The sequence below is a fragment of the Hippocampus zosterae genome, chromosome 15, assembly GCF_025434085.1.
Source record: "Hippocampus zosterae strain Florida chromosome 15, ASM2543408v3, whole genome shotgun sequence".
NCBI lineage: Eukaryota > Metazoa > Chordata > Actinopteri > Syngnathiformes > Syngnathidae > Hippocampus > Hippocampus zosterae.
The window spans coordinates 18,034,234-18,054,566 of NC_067465.1; the positions used below are offsets into that span (position 1 = coordinate 18,034,234).

At 49.3% G+C, this 20,333-nt stretch overlaps 2 protein-coding genes across 2 annotated transcripts in view; both read right to left on the minus strand.

The window, feature by feature from the left end:
* Positions 1–1,856: 1,856 nt before the first annotated feature.
* The window catches only part of LOC127616755 (uncharacterized), a 187,168-nt gene continuing 168,691 nt past the window's right edge, over positions 1,857–20,333 (minus strand). Inside the window, exon 2 of the mRNA XM_052088560.1 lies at positions 1,857–3,772. Coding sequence (XP_051944520.1) covers positions 2,161–3,063 — 903 coding nt within the window. The 5' untranslated portion in view covers positions 3,064–3,772 and the 3' untranslated portion in view covers positions 1,857–2,160. The remainder of the gene's footprint in view (positions 3,773–20,333) is intronic.
* Positions 11,952–20,333, minus strand: part of LOC127587603 (uncharacterized) — a 98,907-nt gene continuing 90,525 nt past the window's right edge. The window contains exons 2-3 of the mRNA XM_052046020.1: positions 13,651–13,924; positions 11,952–11,980 (exon numbers count right to left, since the gene is read on the minus strand). Coding sequence (XP_051901980.1) covers positions 11,952–11,980; positions 13,651–13,924 — 303 coding nt within the window. The remainder of the gene's footprint in view (positions 11,981–13,650; positions 13,925–20,333) is intronic.

Sequence of the window (20,333 nt, forward strand, 5' to 3'; positions counted from 1 at the left end):
CAAAAAAGCAAGGCTCTTGAAGAGCACTTGCCGAAGGCTGCCTACTCGGGCGCCATCTTGGAGAAAAAAAAAAAAAAACAAAAAAAAACTATCAATTAGTTCTTCGGGCTAAGTCATTCTTAGCACTTCTCTCCAAACCATCCCCAATAACATTGTGATTTTCATTTTCATTCAATAATATGATACTAGTTTTATTTTCTTATTAAGTTCTTTCCGAATTCTTCGTACATAAAAACAAGATCCTACATTACACAGTGTTAGCACGCAAATAGCAATTAGCACAATGATCAAGGGCGGCACAAAAATGGTACGCGCGGTTGAAGACATTCCCGAAAAAATATCCCACCAATGATGAGCCGAAGCCTGCTGTACCATTTTAGCAGCATGCACTACTTTCCCCTTTACCACCATGGTCGACACCATGAGACTGGAGATGTTAGACGTATGTGACTTAATGAGGTTTTGTATGTCCGTAGAACTTTCCAATGCGCATTTGAAACGTTCCAGAGACACTTTCCAGGGGGAGTGAAGCACTTCCCACTGCACCGTAGTTAATCTACGGGACTCTGTGTAATTGGTCAAACGATACGTCATGTTACCCCAGTGCCATATGTGTACGTTACCAAGGCATCCTACAAAAGGAACCGAAAGTACCTGCGAGTTATTTCGAGTTGTAGCCACACAGAGAGTGTGCGGTCCAACCTGCCACATCATCTCTCTGATTGGCTCCCTTGTCCAGTCGCAAAGTACGGCCTCTGAGTCGGTTAAACACGGGTTCGAATACGCATGTTGCAGTCTACAAGCCATCCCTTGATCTGTCATGTCGCACAAATTTGATTTAAAGGTCATGTTCGTTTTTGGTTCAAACAAGTCTCCATCCATATGGAGAAACCAGTAGCTATCCCGTGTTATGACGGGTAAAACTTGGTATTTACACACCGTTTTCATCGTGGCCACTTTATACTGGGTCCAATACCCTGTACACTTCGTTCGGTCACATTTGGTGTATTCTGGATGTAATTTAAGCCACAGGGAATCAGTTATATTCCAGATCTTACGCCACTCTTGAAAATTCCCTGAAGTTACCACTCTCAAAAAAGATTCTTTTTGTGCCGCAGCATGTAGGGTTTGAATGCTGCATACCGTCCAACTGCTTTGTTTAGTCAAATTCTGCAGCACGTTTTGTGCCTCTCCCCATAGGTTGATTTCCCAATTAAACACTGTTTTCCATAATTCCGCGTTTTCTTTTTGCCCCACCAAAGAAGTGGGAAGCCAAACCCCCACTTGATGTAATGCTCCAGCAGAGTGTTCCCCGGTGTTAGACAACATTGTTCTAATCACTTCGTTATCAGCCGCATTTGCAAATCCCAATACAGTCCCAGTTCCCCCTAACCAGGTGTCATACCACGCTCTTTTCTTTCGTCCACACTTCGGAATCGGGGGAAAGTGGATTGTCCAAAATACTCTCGTTTCGATTGTTGCCTGTGCAAGGTTTGTGCAGGTATCCAAAACGGGGGACAAGTGTGTCAAAGTTATGGTCGGCGGTAGCTTTCGAGGAATCACTCTCACCGGATACCCACGGGTATTGTGCCCAATAGGTTCGCTGTCTCCGATGATGAAGTCTTCATCCGCCACTATTGTCCAGTTTGATCCCTGATGATTAGGGTCGCATTCGGTTTTTTCATCGTAGTACCAGTCCCCATCATGAAAGAACACCGTGGCGTTCAGTTTACATGACATGTCCAGGGCGGTGACTGTCACCATGCTTCCCTTGATCACTTCAAGGATGTCGAGGTCGCACATCACTATCGGCTGATTACAAGTGATATTCAGTAGGATACCGTCAAGTTGTATAGATCTAGCTTCTTGACTTGTCCTGCAGGTTCAGCCCTCGGTCATCCCCCAGGAGGGCTGGACCATGGCACCAACGGCAAGGAGGCAGATGACCCAGCAGACGACACCTCCAGTGTCGCGGCGCCCAATGAGGTCCATGGTCTCGTCCGGTTTTAGCAGGTCTCCCGATCAGCAACTCCCACCAAGGCATTAATTCTCCAAGCTGTAACAAATTTGGTTAAACACTAAATAACAAAAAAAACATGATTAGTTCTCTCGCATATAGCATTTGTTTATGGGTACATTTACCCACTTTTCTGTGCTATTTTAGCTCCTTTTTTCCAAAACCAAGGGTTGGTCTGAGAGTAGTTTGCACACTACTCCCAGTTCTCCTTGATAGTCTGCATCTATCGCTCCTGCCTGGATGGTCAGGCCTTTCAGTGACAGGCCACTCCGAGGAAGGATGTGACCGTAAGTGCCTTTCGGGCACTGCAGACCCAACCCTGTTTTAACAATTTGAATTTCATGAGGGAGGAGTGTTTCAGGTGCCAAAGTTCGCAAATCAAGTCCGGCAGAGCCAGGCGTGGCTCTGACGGGAATTTCAGCCTCTGGGTCAATTTTCCACATTTTAATACTTTCTGTGACCATTACAGGTTCTTGATTTGAAATCATTCGAATCAAAGGAGTCACTCCTGACCCCACAGGTCGGTTGTTCAATTGTCGGTAATCAACGGTCATTCGCCATGTATCGTCTGATTTCCTTACCGGCCACAAGGGGTTGTTCCACTTTGTGGTCACCGGCTTCAGCACACCTGCTTCCAAATATTCTTTGATGGTAGCAGTGATCTCTTCTTGTCCCCCCGGAATTCGATATTGTTTAAGGGAGACTGTTTCTGTGGCTTCAGGTATGGGAAATGGTGTCATTTTTACCTTTCCTACCAAAATCGTTCCTATCTCAGTTTCTGTTACTGTTCCGAATTGGAATTTTCCCATTTTCAAATGCAAAGTCATTCCAGCCAGAATGTTCATTCCAACTATCCACTCTGGGATAGGTGTCACAACAACCTCAAATTTTTGTATCGGCATCTTTCCGATTTTTAATGGGAGGACAACTGCTTTTCCTTTCACCACTTGTCCTCCCAATCCCCTTAAAGGAATTATGTCACCCTTTATTTTGTCAGGGTTTCCATGAATCAATGAGGCCTCCGCTCCTGTGTCAACCAGTGCCATTACTTTTTGTACCGAATTGTTCCAATAAATTTCAAGTTGGACGTGGGGTCAGATATCCCCTACTGACCAACGGTGGATGATTTGACTCTGGCTGGTTGACTGAGTTTGGCCTTCATCCTAGTTGAGGAGATTAAAAGTTCGTGATTTCCTGTCCTTATTCTTTCTCGTGTTTTTAGGCTTTGCTCGCCCTTTCTTTACTGCTGCGACATAGCTGGGGCCTCTTACGTCAACCAGCATGTCTTCATCTGAGTCTGTACTTTCTTCCTCATCCTCTTCCTCTCTGTAAGTTTCAAGGGGAGGGGCTGTTGCCTGCACTCCCGGCGATACCATTTCTTTTAAGAGGGTCGCTAGGTGTGCTATGTCTGATTTTCTTTCTTTTTTATTTGTTCCCATACTCAAGCAGTTTACTTTCAATCCGCGTTGTTTACATTTCGCGGCTAGGGCACTAGTGGGTAGCCCGTCAATTTCGTCTGCCGGGACTCCCGCTGCTATCAGTGCCCTCCACATTTCCCGTCGGTTCCCTCCCCCTTCAGATGACTTTGAGTTTGTCTTTTTCTCCTCTTTTTCTGATCTATAATTCTTTGGTTCAGGTTGGGGAGGGCGTGTTGCGTCTCCCCAGTCTCCCAAAGTCGCCAATTCCATTAGGCGCGTTTTAACATCACTGAAACTGTTCTCAGCTGCTCCTAGCAAGATGGTGAGTACTGCTGATCTTTTGGTATGGGTGAGTCATCAATAAAAGCATGGCCTGCCCGTGAGATGGCTTCGCGAGTGCACAATCTTCCCATACGATGTATTGCATCACGCATAGTTGACCATTGGCCTTTGACCTCAGGCCAGTCATGCCATGTGGGATACACCGCCTGCGCAGCCATTGCATACAGGGTAAACAGTGTCATTCGGTCTGTGTCTCGCAATTCTCGGCCCAATGCTCGATATTCAGTGTTCAAGCGCGAGTCATTGTTAAGGCCACCGAAGCGCAAATAGTCCCCTGCATCAAGCCCTACAGAATCTGCTCCTTCTTCAAACATTCGCCTTAACCAGGCGTCAGTAGGTTCTCCCTGTTTTTGTCTATATTTTGTTGTCAAATGAGCAATTTCTTCTTGTGAAAAATCCTCCATTGTTATTGTTATTCGCGGTGGGGGCTGTGGCTGCGGAGTTGCTCGCACAACAGGGTTTCCTTCCCCATCCACTATCACCACACCATTTGCATCTCTTTCTTCCTGAAATATAGGAGGAACAACCCGTTTCTCTTCCCGCCTGCGGGTGATGGGTTGTATTTTTACATGGTTCAAATTTGGATACAACTGCTGAGGTTTCATCTCGCCGCCGTATGTCATTTCTCCATCGCCATCTCCCCACAAGTCTCCGCTCCACCCTTCTGGTTCCCAACTCTCGGGCAACTCCATGGTAAAAGAGCGGACCTGTTTCGGGTGAGCGTGCCGTGGTTTTTTGTTACCTTTTTCCCGTGCCAATTGAGAAATGTAAGAAACTGATTTTTCTAACATTCCTTGCGCTTTTTCTCTGTCTGATTCAAGCGTTTTAATTTTTTCCTCTAATTCAGTTATCTTTTTATCTTTTAATAACTCTGAAGCACATTCTTTATTCAAAGCCTCTGATCTTTCTTTCCAAGCTTCAGCACAAATCCACAACATCTCACGAATCCCCTTCAGCGGGGCTTTCTCTTTTATCTCCACCTGGCTGAGTATATCCTTAATCAGCGGTGGAGAAGCCACAGCAAATGCTCCCATCCACGGCTTGGGGCGTCCCCCGTACCGTCTAAGGAGTTTCCCTATTTCCCTAAACTCATTGCTTTCCCATCCGGAAACGCAATCCTCCTTAGGAGACACTTCCTCTCCTTTCACAGTTTTTCTAACAAAACAATCCTCCTTAGGAGACACTTCCTCTCCTTTCACAGTTGTTCTAACAAAACAACAAGCCATTTCTGAATGTATTCTCCAGTGATCCTGCCGACAACGCCAAAAATGTTTTGAAACACTTCTGATACTCAATTTGAATGAATATCAAGTTTTATAAAGGATCGTCGGAGATAGGCACTCAGAAATAACGACAAGACACTTCTGGCTACCAACAATAGGCACTTTATTGGTCCCACACAGAAATGTTAACACAGTTCAAACAAGTTGTATGAAGCTAAAGAACTCTTACCGTGTGCCAGTAGGGTGGAGAGCCAACACCCTCAGCAGAGTGAGCTTCAATACGAGCTAGGCGTTTGTTCAGCAACCCATAGCAGACTCTGCTGAGGAGCATCGCTCCCCTCCTTTTATCCTCTAAAGTGTGTGCATCGGGAGAGGTGAGTGGCCATTCTCATCCCTCCCTACGCCACACTGTTTGTTGTGTAACCAAGTGGCACGGACTTGTAATTATTTACTTGCAATTATTCCAAAGCATTCAAGCCAAAGGGTTTATCTCACTTGCAATCATTCCAAAGCAGGTTCAAGAGTTTACCTCTGAGAAGATATACATTGGTTAAAGGAAACATCACAAAATATCTTAATATACCAGCACGACAGTTCGACCCCGGGAAGGCGGGAGGCCCGTGATGAAGTCCAGGGCGATGTGGGACCACGGACGAGGAGGAATGGGCAACGGCTGGAGCAGTCCCGTCGGAGGTTGATGGGACGACTTGCCGCAGGCGCAAGTGGTGCAGGCCTTGATGAACTCCGTCACGTCACTACGGAGCTCCGGCCACCAGAAACGCTGGGCGACGAGTTGCACCGTCCGGTTCACCCCGGGGTGGCATGCCACCTTGGACCCATGTCGCCACTGCAGAACCTCAGATCGGAGGGGAGGAGGTACGAACAGCCTCCCCGCTGGGCACCCCGCCGGCACCTGAACCCCCTCCAGGGCTGCCTGGATCCGCTGCTCAATCTTCCATTGGACGGCCCCCACGATGCACTGGGTCGGGAGGATGGTCTCCGGGGATCGGTCCCTCCCCGCAGGTTCGTGGAGACGGGAAAGGGCGTCGGGCTTAGTGTTCTTGGACCCGGGAGAGTAGGTAAGGACGAAGTCGAACCTGGTGAGGAAGAGGGCCCACCCGGCCTGAGGGGCGTTTAGTCTTTTGGCGGAGCGGAGATAAGCGAGGTTCTTGTGATCCGTGTAAACGGTAAAAGGTTCCCTTGCCCCCTCGAGCCAGTGCCGCCACTCCTGCAAGGCGGTCACAACTGCCAACAGTTCACGGTTGCCCACGTCGTAGTTGAATTCGGCGGCACTGAGTCGACGGGAGAAGAAGGCGCAGGGGTGCAGCTTCTGGTCAACCGGAGAACGTTGGGACAGCACCGCACCCACCCCTGAATCCGAGGCGTCCACTTCCACGATAAACGGAAGATCAGGGTCAGGATGTTGTAGTACGGGGGGACTAGTAAACGCCGCCTTCAGGTTCGCGAACGCCGCATCCGCGGTCGGGTCCCACTTAAATGGGATTTTAATGGATGTAAGGCGGGTAAAGGGGAGCGCCTTCTGACTGTAACCGCGGATGAAGCGTCGGTAGAAGTTGGCGAAACCCAAAAAGCGCTGCAGTTCCTTGCGATTGGTAGGAACCGGCCAGTTAGTGACTGCACGCGTCTTAATGGGGTCCGCTCTTAACCTGCCCTGTTCGATAATGAACCCCAGGAAGGAGATGACGGGGACATGGAATTCACACTTTTCTGCCTTGACGAAGAGCCGGTTCTCCAGTAGACGTTGTAGCACCAGCCTAACGTGTTGCTGGTGCTCGTGTAATGACCGGGAAAAAATCAAAATGTCGTCAAGATAAACGAAACAAAAAATGTTAATCATGTCCCTTAAAACGTCGTTAATCAGGTTCTGGAACACGGCAGGAGCGTTTGTCAGCCCAAAAGGCATAACCAAGTATTCGAAATGACCCAGAGGGGTCTTAAAAGCTGTTTTCCACTCGTCACCCTCCCGGATGCGAACCAAGTGGTAAGCGCTGCGTAAGTCTAATTTAGAGAAAATGGTGGCTGAATGTAATGGGGCGAAGGCGGAGTCCAACAAGGGTAGCGGGTATCTATTTTTAATTGTAATCTCGTTTAATCCACGATAGTCTACGCAGGGTCGCAGGGTCTTGTCCTTCTTCCCTACGAAGAAAAAACCCGCCCCCAACGGTGAACGCGATGGTCTAATGAGACCTGCAGCGAGCGAGCTGTTGATATACTCCGTCAACGCCTCGCGCTCGGGTTGGGACACCTGATACAGCCGCGAGGACGGCAACGGAGCGCCCGCCTGCAGGTCTATAGCGCAATCGTAGGGGCGGTGTGGGGGCAAAGAGCGTGCACGATCCTCGCTGAACACCTCCTTCAGATCCCGATAGCAATCTGGCACTCCGTCAAGGCAGATCTCCTCGGGGGGTGTGACACGTTCGTGCTTCCCGACGGCCGATTGTAGACAGTGCTGATAACAATACTGGCCCCAGCTATCTATTGCCGGGCGTGCCCAGGAAATCATGGGGTTATGAGTCTTAAGCCAGGGTAATCCGAGGATGATCGGAGCGTTGCGGGACCGCATTACGTAAAACCGGCGATGCTCGATATGATTGCCGGAGAGTAGAAGTTTTAGTGGCTCCGTTCTATGCGTTACTACCGCCAGGAGACGCCCATCAAGATCACGAACCCGCTTCTTATCTATCAATTCCTCCAAAAAACAACCCAGCTCGGACGCGAGATTGGTGTCCATTAAACAGTCATCCGCTCCTGAGTCTACCAGGGCCCGAACCCGCCTTGACCGGGACCCACCAAATATCTCCCCCTCGAGCTCAAGTCTGTTGGGGTGTCCCGGTCGCGTGTCGACTCGCCTTGACTCGGGGGGTGACGCGCGGGATCGTGACTCACAGTTCTCGGGGTAGACATGGAATGACGACCCCGGATAGCTGGTTGCGGCGTGAGGAGATGGTTGAACGCTGTCAGTCGTCGCTTGATTGCTGAAACGACGCCTTCCTTCCTCCGCACCAACGTCCTTGCCTCCCAGCTGCATCTGTTCCTCTGTGGATGTACGCCGGAACTGGAACCGGTCAACTCCACGCTCCCGGCTTCGCTCCCTCAGGCGATTGTCCATGAGGAGGGAGAGGTCAATCAACTCCTCCAGGTCTGTGCTGTGGTCGCGGGTCGCCAGGTCGTCCTTGAGTTGAGGGTTTAGTCCGCGGCGAAACAGACCACACAACGCCCGATCGCCGTATCCACTCTGGGCGGCCAGGATCCGGAACTCGATGGAGTAATCTGCTACCGATCGCTCTCCCTGGTGGAGGGCGAGTAGCCGGCCCTCTGCCTCTCTGCCCCGCACGGGATGGTGGAACACCCGGCGGAACGCTGCCACAAAGTCGGGGAACGAAGTACGGAGAATCGGCTTCGCGTCACTGGTTGCTATCGCCCATGACGCCGCCGGACCTGTCAACAAGCTCATAACATAAGCCACTCTCGCGGCGTCATTAGCGAAGGCAGATGGTTGTTGGTCGAAAATGAGGGAACATTGGTGGAGAAAGTGTCCACACTGCCCGTGCTCACCCCCGTAGCGAGGGGCGTGTGGAAGCGATGGCTCCCTCGTCATAGTAGGATATGAGGAGGGCGCTTCCGGGGTGGAAGGACGAACCCCGGGGGGTGGTGGTCTCCGTTCCTCCACCCGAACTAAGCGAGGTTCGAATTCATCGAACCGATGAGCCAGCATGGAGACCGCGCCGCGGAGTTCTGAAAGGGCTTGGCCGTGCTGACTCATCTGTTGCTCTTGTCGGGAAAGAGCGGACAATATCTTTTTGATGTCTGCGGGATCCATGGTGGCCGGAGAATTCTGTCACTTTACGCCCGAGGCGATGAAAGATCGCCTCGTGCACAACAAAAATAACGAGGTGGATCCCAGGTAAAGCAGACACAAAAAGATCTTGTATGAAACACAAAAGGTTTTAATAACGAACAGAAAGAGCCCGACAGGGAAAACGGTAACAAAAAACGCTGGTCAAATAAGGACCAGGAAATAAGGAAAACAACCGAAAACGCTCGCGAAAAAACAAAGAGCGAGGAAGTACAGAAATCGGTAATCGAGAGCAATACAATTTAGATGCAACGCGAATAACAAGAGTAGTGGCCGTAAGGCAAAAAGGCAACGAGTAATATCAATCGAGGAAATAGCGCGAGAGAGCAATGGCACGGTAAGGAATTCTCCGGCAGTGAGAGGACTGCCGGAGCCTCTTAATAAAGGAGGATAATCAGCCCGAAATTACGGACAGGTGTGCAGATGGCGGAGGGAAAAAAGCCGCCACCTGCTGGCGGGCACGTGACGTGACAACAACAAATTATAAATTAAAATTTGTAAAACAAAAAGAAAAAAAACAGCATCCAGGTAAAGGTTTTAGCTTGTCTTTAGCGAAGATTGGGATGAAGAAAAAACAAGTGCCTCAACTTTGAGGGGTTGAACCTGTTTCTCCTCTCTGTTAATATTTGCCCTGTTTTGGAGAAGATTCTCTCTGAGGGGGCAGATGTTGCGACAACACACAGCCAACACAAAATGGCACTCCTGTCGCGGTTCGTTGTGGTTTTGGACCGTCGGTCGTCGCACGGTTGTACCCGGTCGGGCTCCCCGCCTGCGCTGCACCGCTCCCGGGCGTCGCTCCTCGTCCTTCCCGGGGGTGCATCTGCCACGGATCTCGTCAGGGCTTCCACCTCGATGGCTCCAGTGGCATCACCTCCTTTTGGTCATCCTCCCGCCGGCCACGCAGAGACAACGGCAGAAACGGCGGCCGATCTGCGGACCACGGCGTATTGGCCGGCCTGGCTGGGTCGACTATTACTCCTCGCGACGGCGATGTTGCCGGCGTCAACTATTTAAAATTGCATATTCAGTTTAAATTCATCTCTCCTTTTATTATTTATAATTTTATCTATGGGTTTATTGTTATAGTTTTGATTGTAAAGTGCCTTTGAGTGTTTTGAAAGGCGCTTATAAATGAAATGTAGTGTAAAATCGGTTGCTTGTATTTTGTGTGACGTCATTTGGAGGGGAGGAGCCAGGTAGGAAGAATATTGGCTCCTGTAGTAGTCTGAGGGCGTGAGTTGTGGCTAACAGCAACTCCTTTGAATGCGTGTTTATTACTTATTTTGTTTATTAAAAATGTGAATAGTATCAGCAACTGCGAGCATCCTTCTCTCCGCTACTGACGGGCATTACAGTATTATTAATTATTATTATTATTATTGTTATTATTATTTGTTTGTTTGTTTGTAACTTGAGCTTTCATTCATTTTCGGCCCGTTCCGACTGTTGCTCATCGTAGTGTGCGTGCATGTGCGCGAGTGCACTGGTGGGCACCCGCGCGCGTGTGTGTGTGTGTGTGTGTGTGTGTGTGTGTGTGTGTGTGTGTGTGTGTGTGGGAGAGGGGGTGTATGCAAACACGTGCGCGATCGCGTCGTTCGTGAAAAGTTGGTCGCTTCAAAAGTCGATCTTTGGCCAAAAAAGTGTGTGTGTGTGTGTGTGTCTGCGCGCGCGCGCGTGAGGAAGAGTATGGTGTGGCTGTTTGCAGTAACTCAGTAAAAAAAATTGGCTCTTCGTCTCTGACTGGTTGGCCACCCCTGTCCTACATTGACAGCACTGGCTGTAAAAATATTCTCCATGTTTGGGACTACCTTTACCTTTGTGAGCAAGTTTTCTCACTAATGCACATTAATAAAGCGAAGCTCAAACGTCACACATAAGCCCTTACATGAGATTTAGTAATTGGCTGCTACTCAGGACATGATGCCTAATATTGATGCAGTTGTGTCGTGTAAACGATGCCAAGTTTTAGGGGCAAATACTAAGCAAGACGAGTAATTGCTGTGAAAGTCATTCATTTGTTCAAATTGCTTCCGAGATGTTGAAAGAACAGTATTTCCACAAGTTCCACAAAGTGATGAGTTTTCATGCATTAAGCATTGTACATATGTAAAACTGAGTAAAATTGCACATTTTATGTAGTCCTTATGTTGTTCATAATGTATTTCATAAATGAAAATTCAAGATTTTCGGAAGTGACTTCTTTGTAGTCATACAAAGAAAAAAGTGGACTTATTGTTTTTTCTTTGCAATTTTGCAACAGGTTTCCTGGCCCGGTCCGCTTGGGATCAGATTAAGCTGTATCCGGCCCTCAGATCTAAATGAGTTTGACACCCCTGCATTAGATCTTTGAAACCAACCTGACAAATTCTGTGCAGCCTGCATGTTATTTAAAGATTTTTGCCATTTCGCAGTTCCGTCGTCATCACACGGGCCTCCTGGCCAATCGGATTTATTCACACAGTATTTATGTTTTTGTTCCAGTAGGGCAATGCAGCCAGAGTGACAAATTGCACATTTATTCAAACTTATTTCTGACTTTGCGTTTCACTCGGCTTGCATTATGGCTGATATTAAGTCCCGTGTATGTGTGAACTTGTAGGAGCTCTGTACCTTTCCCAAACCTGCTGAGTTGTTCTGAGAAGTGGAGAAACTGACTGGTGAGTAGCCAAACTGATTCCATGCAGTCCAATGAGCGTAATTTGTTAGCAGCTTGGCAAACAATATGCCTATTCTCCAAAATGTAACATGTAACTGAGATGATTATGAAAAGCCAAGGACATAAAGGAATTTGATTATATTCAAGTACATCTGTCACTGATGGTGTAGTGCAGGGGTCGGCAACCCAAAATGTTGAAGGAGCCATATTGGACGAAAAAAACAAACAAAAAACAAATACTGTATGTCTGGAGCCACAAAAAAGCCTTCTATAAGCCTTGTAATGAAGCCAACACATGCTGTATGTATCTATATTAGTCTACTATCAAAATGACTAAGTTGGCTACAAATACTATATTTTTCCCTGCACTGCATCTTGTAGAGCAGGGTAGCCGCATCTTTTTTGATCTACTTTTCGATCAACCAACCTCTCGCCATTGACCGGTTACTGCACATGCGCGCATGCGCACACACTTGCACACTCATGCATCTACCTTCGTCAAGACCAGATGTGGAGGGACTCGATGCACTTTTGCAGCATGTTAACTACGTAGCTCACGTGTACCATTTTAAAATGCTTCTGTTGGCCCAGCATATTCCCATTCTTTGCCAGTACCCCAGGTGAAACATACATGAAAGGCCGTTATTATTATAACGCCTGGCATCCCGCCCTGCTAATCAAAACGTGTCACAATCTACGACGCAAATCTTCATTGACAGAAATATTAAGATATCCTTTATTTGTCCCGCAATGCGGAAATCAGAATTCAAATCAGAATTCAGAAAGTAAAAACGCTGGGTAGTGAGAGGGGAAAAAAACCCACGCTCGAACTCCACGCTCACACTCACACCTAGGGACAATTTAGAGTGTTCAATCAGCCTGCCATGCATGTTTTTGGAATGTGGGAGGAAACCGGAGCACCCGGAGAAAACCCACGCAGGCCCGGGGAGAACATGCAAACTCCACACAGGGAGGCCAGAGCTGGAATCGAACCCGGTACCTCTGCACTGTGAAGCCAACGTGCTAACCACTGGACTACCGGGCCGCCTCGAACTATCCTCTTCCGAGGATAATTTAAATCCAGGATAAAAAAGACCCTAGCACATGAATAAGCATATGACAGTTACAACAAGTCACAAGACATAACATGTATAAGGGGGATGATGAATGGGAAGGGGGGGGGGGGGCAGGAAGCTGGGAAGCTGTTTGTGCCGGCAATGGGTCCTCCGCTCCTGGATCTTGGATCCGTGCCTTCTTCGTGACTTCCACGCTTCTCACCCATCCAAACTGGGAAGGCTGCCGGGAGGCGTCCGTTGAGGCGGGGGGGGGGGGGGGGGGGGGGGGGTACTGTCATGTTCCGTATTTGGCAGCAGGTGGCAGGCGTTCATTTCTGCCGCCTGCACACCTGCTGCCTATTTGTCGGTGATGGCACCTGCTAAATCTAGCCCTATACCTATATCTAGGTATTGCATGCCGTGCCACTGCTGTTGCCCATGTTCGTAAATATTACTCGAATCCGATTGCTAATTGTTACATTTTCGTTGTCCCATTGGGATCATTCTAAATGCGTATGTTACGAACTCGGGTAAACCGAGTTAGGGAGGGGGATCCAAAAAACGTAGACAAAAACAAGGTCTCCGATGTAAAGACAATTTAATGTCCAAATCGAAAATAAGCGAGAACATAAAGCGCTGGTCCACAATGAGGACCAGGAGGTAAATCAAAAACGATTAACAAAAGGTGCTTGCACAAAAGATCAAGAAAAGGAAAGTAAAGCCCACAAACTACAAACGAAAAACAATGTAACACTTTGTACACGCAAGAAAAGCCAGATCATCAAAACAAAATGGTACTTACACACAAACTTGGTACCGAGACTACACGCGAAAACACGACGAGGTCAAAAGCCACTAGTCAATGAGCAATGAGGTAAGCAATGCCATAAACAATACTCCCACAACAGGTGTAGAACGTAGGAGTCCTTAAATAGTGTCTCTACTGATTAATGATTGCCAGCAGGTGTGCTAGGGAGACCGCTCCTGCCACCTGCTGGCCAGACCGAAAAACCGAAATGTGACAGTACCCCCCCCCTCAACGGACGCCTCCTGGCGGACCACCAGGCTTCGACGGGTGTGCTGCAGGGAAAGCCCGAAGCAGGGACGGGTCTAAGATCCAGGAGCGGGGGACCCACTGCCGATCTTCTGGGCCGTAGCCTTCCCAGTCAACCAAATACTGAAAACCCCTACCCCGGCGCCGAGAGTCCAAGATTTCACGCACGGTGTACACTGGTTCGCCGTCGACGATTTGTGGAGGAGGAGGCGACGTGGGCGGAGGAGCCAGGGGACTGGTGGCCACCGGCTTCAACAGGGAAACATGGAACACGGGGTGGATCTTCATGGTGGGCGGCAGTCGGAGCTTGACGGAGCTGAGGACCAATTCCACCTCGAACGGTCCAGTGAAGCGAGGCCCCAACTTGCGAGATGTACCTGCGAGTCGCAGATCCTTAGTCGCCAGCCACACCTTCTGTCCCACCTGATAGCTGGGTGCTGGGCGTCGGCGACGGTCAGCGATCTGCCGGTTCCGCTGAGCCGTGCGTGACAGTGCTGCTCTGGTCTCCTTCCATACACGATGCAGGCCCGTCGTAGATGCAGCTGTCTGGAAGGGAGTTCCACCTGATCCTCCTGAGAAGGAAACAGAGGAGGTTGGTAACCATATGCTGCCATGAAAGGAGACCGACCGGTGGCCGATGAGACGAGGGTGTTGTGGGCGTATTCCACCCAAGGCAGGTGGGCCGACCACGAGGAGGGGCGATTGAGGCAAACGCAGCGCGAGCTGCCTCCAAATCCTGGTTCATGCGCTCCGTTTGACCATTGGACTGTTGATGGTATCCGGAAGACAGACTCGCCGTGGCCCCCATGGCCTGGCAGAAACGTTTCCATACCCTGGAGATGAATTGAGGGCCCCGGTCCGACACAATGTCCACCGGAATTGCCAATGTCGCCATTCTTGCAATGCCAAAACGACGGCTAGCAGTTCACGGTTCCCCACGTCGTAGTTGGCTTCTGCTGGGCTGAGGCGACGAGAGAAAAAGGCGCAGGGGTGAAGTCTTTGGTTGACTGGGGATCATTGCGATAAGACGGTCCCCACGCCGGACTCCGACGCGTCCACCTCTACGATGAACGGATAAGAGGGGTTAGGATGCTGTAATACTGGAGGGTTCGTGAAGGCTTTCTTTAATTCGGCGAACGCGTGGTCAGCATCAGTGTCCCACCTAAAGGGGATCTTGACAGAGGTTAACCGGGTCAGAGGCAGGGCTCTCTGGCTGTAGTTGCGAATGAAGCGACGGTAAAAATTTGCGAAACCTAGGAAACGTTGCAACTGCTTTCTATTGTTGGGCGTGGGCCAGTCTACTACGGCCTTAACTTTGGTTTCGTCAGCTCTTAGCTGACCCTTCTCGATAATAAAACCCAGAAAAGAGATGGACTCGACGTGAAACTCGCACTTTTCTGCTTTTACGAATAACCGGATTTCTAGTAGACGCTGCAAAACCAGCCTGACATGGTGTTGATGTTCTGCTAGAGTCCGAGAAAAAATTGAGATGTCATCTAAATAAACAAAACAAAACAGGTTCAGAAAATCTCTTAATACGTCGTTAATGAGACACTGAAATACCGCGGGCGCGTTCGTTAGCCCAAATGGCATGACCAGGTATTCGAAGTGCCCCAATGGGGTCTTGAATACTGTTTTCCATTCGTCCCCCTCACGAATACGGACCAGATGGTAAGCGCTTCGTAAATCGAGTTTGGAGAATATTGTGGCGGATTGGAGGGGGGCGAACGCTGAATCTAATAACGGAAGTGGGTATTTGTTCTTGATGGTGATTTCGTTCAGGCCCCGATAATCGACACACGGGCGTAACGTCTTGTCTTTCTTCTCGATAAAGAAGAATCCGGCCCCCAGTGGGGATTTAGACGGCCGAATGAGGCCAGCTGAGAGTGAGCTATCAATATATTCTCTCAGCGCCTCTTGTTCCGCCTGAGAGACCTGATATAAACGGGAATTCGGGAGTGGGGCGTTCTCGATCAGGTCGATGGCGCAGTCGTACGGCCGGTGAGGCGGCAATGACTGGGCACGGTCCATACTAAACACTTGGCGCATGTCATGGTAAATACGCGGAACTTTGTCCAAACAAATAATTTCTGGTGGCTCGTTACGGGTCGGCCCTCTCTTTTCTGCCGCCGAGCGCAAACAGTGAGTATAGCAAAATGCGCTCCAACTCTCGATTGCCGGACGTTCCCAGGAAATGACAGGGTTGTGTTCGCGCAGCCACGGCAACCCCAACACTAATGGTACCGATCGAGACCGCATGAGATAGAATCTACGGTATTCTATGTGATTGCCTGATAATTTTAGTTTCACCGGCGCGGTGATTTCTTTCACTTCCGCCAGGAGTCGCCCGTCAAGATCGTGAACCCGCTTTGTCTCTCTTAGGACCTCAACCTGGCAACCCAGTTCCTTAGCTAGGCTGGGGTCTACAAAACAATTGTCCGCCCCAGAGTCCACCAAGGCCCGAACAGAAATGACCCGTAACGGACCATAAAGAGTTCCGTCCAACTAGAGTCTTGGTGGATGTCCAGGATGGACCTCCTCCCGTCTCGACTCACGTGACGCAGTATCGGGCACAAATTCACAGTTTTCGGGGCGCCCGGACGGGCGGGCCGGTGTCGAGGAACAGTTGGAAACCCGGTGTCCAGGTTGGCCGCAGTAGAAGCAGGCTCGATCCCGAATCCGACGCTCTCTCTCCGCTGGTCCCAGGCGTCCGCCTCCCAGCTGCATGGGCTCCTCCTCTGCGTTGGCTGGATCGGAACACGAATGACGCTCGGGTCCGGGTGGTCGCCAGGACTCGTGCTCAGCCGGCCGACGACCCGTACGTCGGGGTGGAACACGGGTAGTTCCTCGCTCTTCCATACGTTCCCTCTCACGCTCTCGCATGCGGTTGTCCACAATGAGGGCCAAATCGATGAGCTCCTCCAAGTTGTTGCCATCGTCGCGGGTTGCCAGTTCGTCCTTTAACGCAGCACTTAACCCGCGGCGAAACAAACCACACAGGGCTCGGTCCCCGTAACCGCTACGGGCGGCCAAAATGCGAAATGAGATGGAGTATTCGGCAACGGATTGTCGTCCTTGCCGAATAGCTAATAGCCGACCTTCGGCCTCCCTTCCCATAACCGGATGTTGAAATACGCGACGGAACTCGGTGACAAACTCTGGGTAGGAAGACCGAAGCCCGGGTTGAGCATTGCTGATCTCTACTGCCCAAGACGCCGCCTGACCAGTCAACAGGATCATAATAAACGCCACCTTCGTGCTATCTCTTTCGTACGTAGCTGGTTGTTGGTCGAATATCAGAGAGCACTGGTGTAAAAATTGCTTGCAGAGAGCCTGCTCTCCCCCGTAGCGAGGGGGGTGGGGGAGATTGGGCTCTCGCCCCATGATCAGGGAAGAGGGTGTCCCGGATGAAGCCGCCGGGACCCTTGGGGGTGGCGTTTCTCGGGGGGTCGCGTGTTCCCCTTGGGAACACTATATTTCCAGCCGCTGGGCTAGGACGGCGACTGCCTCCCGGAGCTCCGTGAGCTCCTGTCGTTGCTGGCCCACTAATTGCCCCTGGCTGGTCAAGGCGGTCATGATCTTGTTAATGTCTACAGGATCCATTTTGGTGGGAGTATTCTGTTACGAACTCGGGTAAACCGAGTTAGGGAGGGGGATCCAAAAAACGTAGACAAAAACAAGGTCTCCGATGTAAAGACAATTTAATGTCCAAATCGAACCGAAAATAAGCGAGAACATAAAGCGCTGGTCCACAATGAGGACCAGGAGGTAAATCAAAAACGATTAACAAAAGGTGCTTGCACAAAAGAGCAAGAAAAGGAAAGTAAAGCCCACAAACTACGAACGAAAAACAATGTAACACTTTGTACACGCAAGAAAAGCCAGATCATCAAAACAAAATGGCACTTACACACAAACTTGGTACCAAGACTACACGCGAAAACACGACGAGGTCAAAAGCCACTAGTCAATGAGCAATGAGGTAAGCAATGCCATAAACAATACTCCCACAACAGGTGTAGAACGTAGGAGTCCTTAAATAGTGTCTCTACTGATTCATGATTGCCAGCAGGTGTGCACGGGAGACCGCTCCTGCCACCTGCTGCCCAGACCGAAAAACCGAAATGTGACAGCGTACTTGAACTAGTAATTCTCTAATTATTTTCCTTGCCGTTTTTTGCAAGCGCCTTTTGTTGTCACGTTACATTATTTCTTGGTTCTCGTTTTGACCAGCGTTTTATGTTTTTCTATTAGGCAGAGTTTTGTTTATAATAAATATTATTTTTTGAGACAAAGTCCTTGTCAGTGTCTGCTGTTTCGGGGATCCACTTATTCTCGTTTGCTCTGTTACTTACAAAGCAGTTCCTCTTCCCGCTTTGTGCCTAACGTGACAGTTTACATGGAGTCAACATTTCTGAAACAACTTTCTGTAACACAATGACCATAAATCCTTAAGGATAGAGTAAAAACACAAAATGCTGACTCCTTCATTTGTAGGTAGCTCAATTCTGTTTACTGGATATGGACAGGTGCCTCTCTTCAACATCTTGCTTGGCTCTCGACAAAGGACGCTTTTTGGGTTCTGCGCTGTCCCCCACCCCACCCCACCCCACCCTTCCCTGCTCGCGACTCAGTCCTTGTGCTGTCTTATGTCTGACTTTTTCTAGCCTCCTGTCGTATTTTCATCCTAAAAACAAACATGGAATTGGTTGGCTGGTCTCTCGATGCCATCGACAACATTTTCTCGATGAGAAGAGCAGGCAGTGGGGAGCCTACTTGCCCCTCGGGGACTTTTGCTGCTGGGTACACCCTAGATCCTTGGAGGAAGCGGAGAATGGTGTGCCTGTCAACACTGTCCGTTGAGGATTTGGACATTTTCGGCCTTCCGATAACAGGTATGCTGCTGTTTGGTGTGAGCAGTTTCCTGATCTATCGAAAATTCAACCTACGGGAGCGGCTCTATTGGACGAGGCTGCCGGTCTAAGGATGGCATAACGCGGATGTCCAACACTCAGACTCAGACTGTTCTCAACCACAAACTGTTGCGGGTTTCACAGCAGGATGCTCAACAACTTGGAGAAAACTGGAATCCGTGTTCAATTACCGACTGAAATAAAATCTAGCTGGTTCAAAACGCCTCTGCTCGTATCATCACAAAAACATCTTCCCACCAGCACATCACCCCCGTTCTCCAACAGCTCCACTGGCTCCCTGTTCAACATCGAATCAATTACAAACTGCTTCTATATACATATATGGCCATCCACAACCTGGCCCCTCCTTACCTATCCGACCTTCTCCAGGTGCATATCCCCTCTCGCTCCCTCAGATCCTCGTCCTCCCTCCGCCTGTCAGTGCCCCCTGCCCGGCTGAGCACCATGGGAGCCAGAGCCTTCAGTCACGCTGTTCCAAAGCTCTGGAACAACATACCTCCGGACCTTCAAAACTGCACACCTCTTTCCACTTTCAAGTCCCGTCTAAAAACACACATGTTCAGGATTGCCTCCAACACATAGCTTCTCCATTTCCTATGTTTTTATGATTTTATGTCCTGTTTTTATATAATATCTAGTTTACAAATTTTTACATTATATTTTCTTATTGTCTGCACAGTGTCCTTGGGTGGCATGAAAGGTGCTTTTAAATAAAATGCATTATTATTTATTATTATTGAAATCATGGATTTGGCTGATCGACGCCACTAAAGAGACATAAGCCACGGACTCAAGGCTGTCTTAAATTCTTGGGCAGCCTGCTACCAAAACAACATCTGCTATCTCGACCTTCCCCTGATGAAAATATGCACGGAAGCTAGTCCCCCACCATTACCCCCTCCCTCATACATTCCCTTGATTCACCGTCTTCATTGTTTATGTCTTGTGACCTGTTGTAACTATCATATGCTTATGCTGGAGTTTTTTTTTTTTGCCTCACTCAAATTCTCCTCGAAATGAGGGTAGTTCGGGCGGCCCGGTAGTCCAGTGGTTAGCACGTCGGCTTCACAGTGCAGAGGTACCGGGTTCGATTCCAGCTCCGGCCTCCCTGTGTGGAGTTTGCATGTTCTCCCCGGGCCTGCGTGGGTTTTCTCCGGGTACTCCGGTTTCCTCCCACATTCCAAAAACATGCTTGGCAGGCTGATTGAACACTCCAAATTGTCCCTAGGTGTGAGTGTGAGTGCGAATGGTTGTTTGTTTCTGTGTGCCCTGCGATTGGCTGGCAACCGATTCAGGGTGTCCCCCGCCTACTGCCCGGAGACGGCTGGGATGGGCTCCAGCACCCCCGCGACCCTAGTGAGGATCAAGCGGTACGGAAGATGAATGAATGAATGAGGGTAGTTCGAGTGTGGGTTTTTTCTCCCTCTCTCCCTCCCCTGTGGTTTCTTTCTGACCTTCGGGTTGAGTGAACGCTGGCACGTTTTGGCTGCCGCTGCTCAACTCGTATTGTTTTGTGTTTTTTGTTATTGTAAAGTGTCCTTGTGTGTCTTGAAAGGCGCTTACAAATGAAATGTACTATTATTATTATTTCGTTTTAAGAAACCCGAACAGCATATTTGGGGTTTTGCATGTGTTTACATGGCCTTTAAAAAAACAGAATACAGCCAATATTTGGGTTTTAAAAGGGTTATTGAGTGCATGTAAACATGGTCTACGTGTGACTCTACGGTCTTAAATGAGATCAACTAATTTGCGTG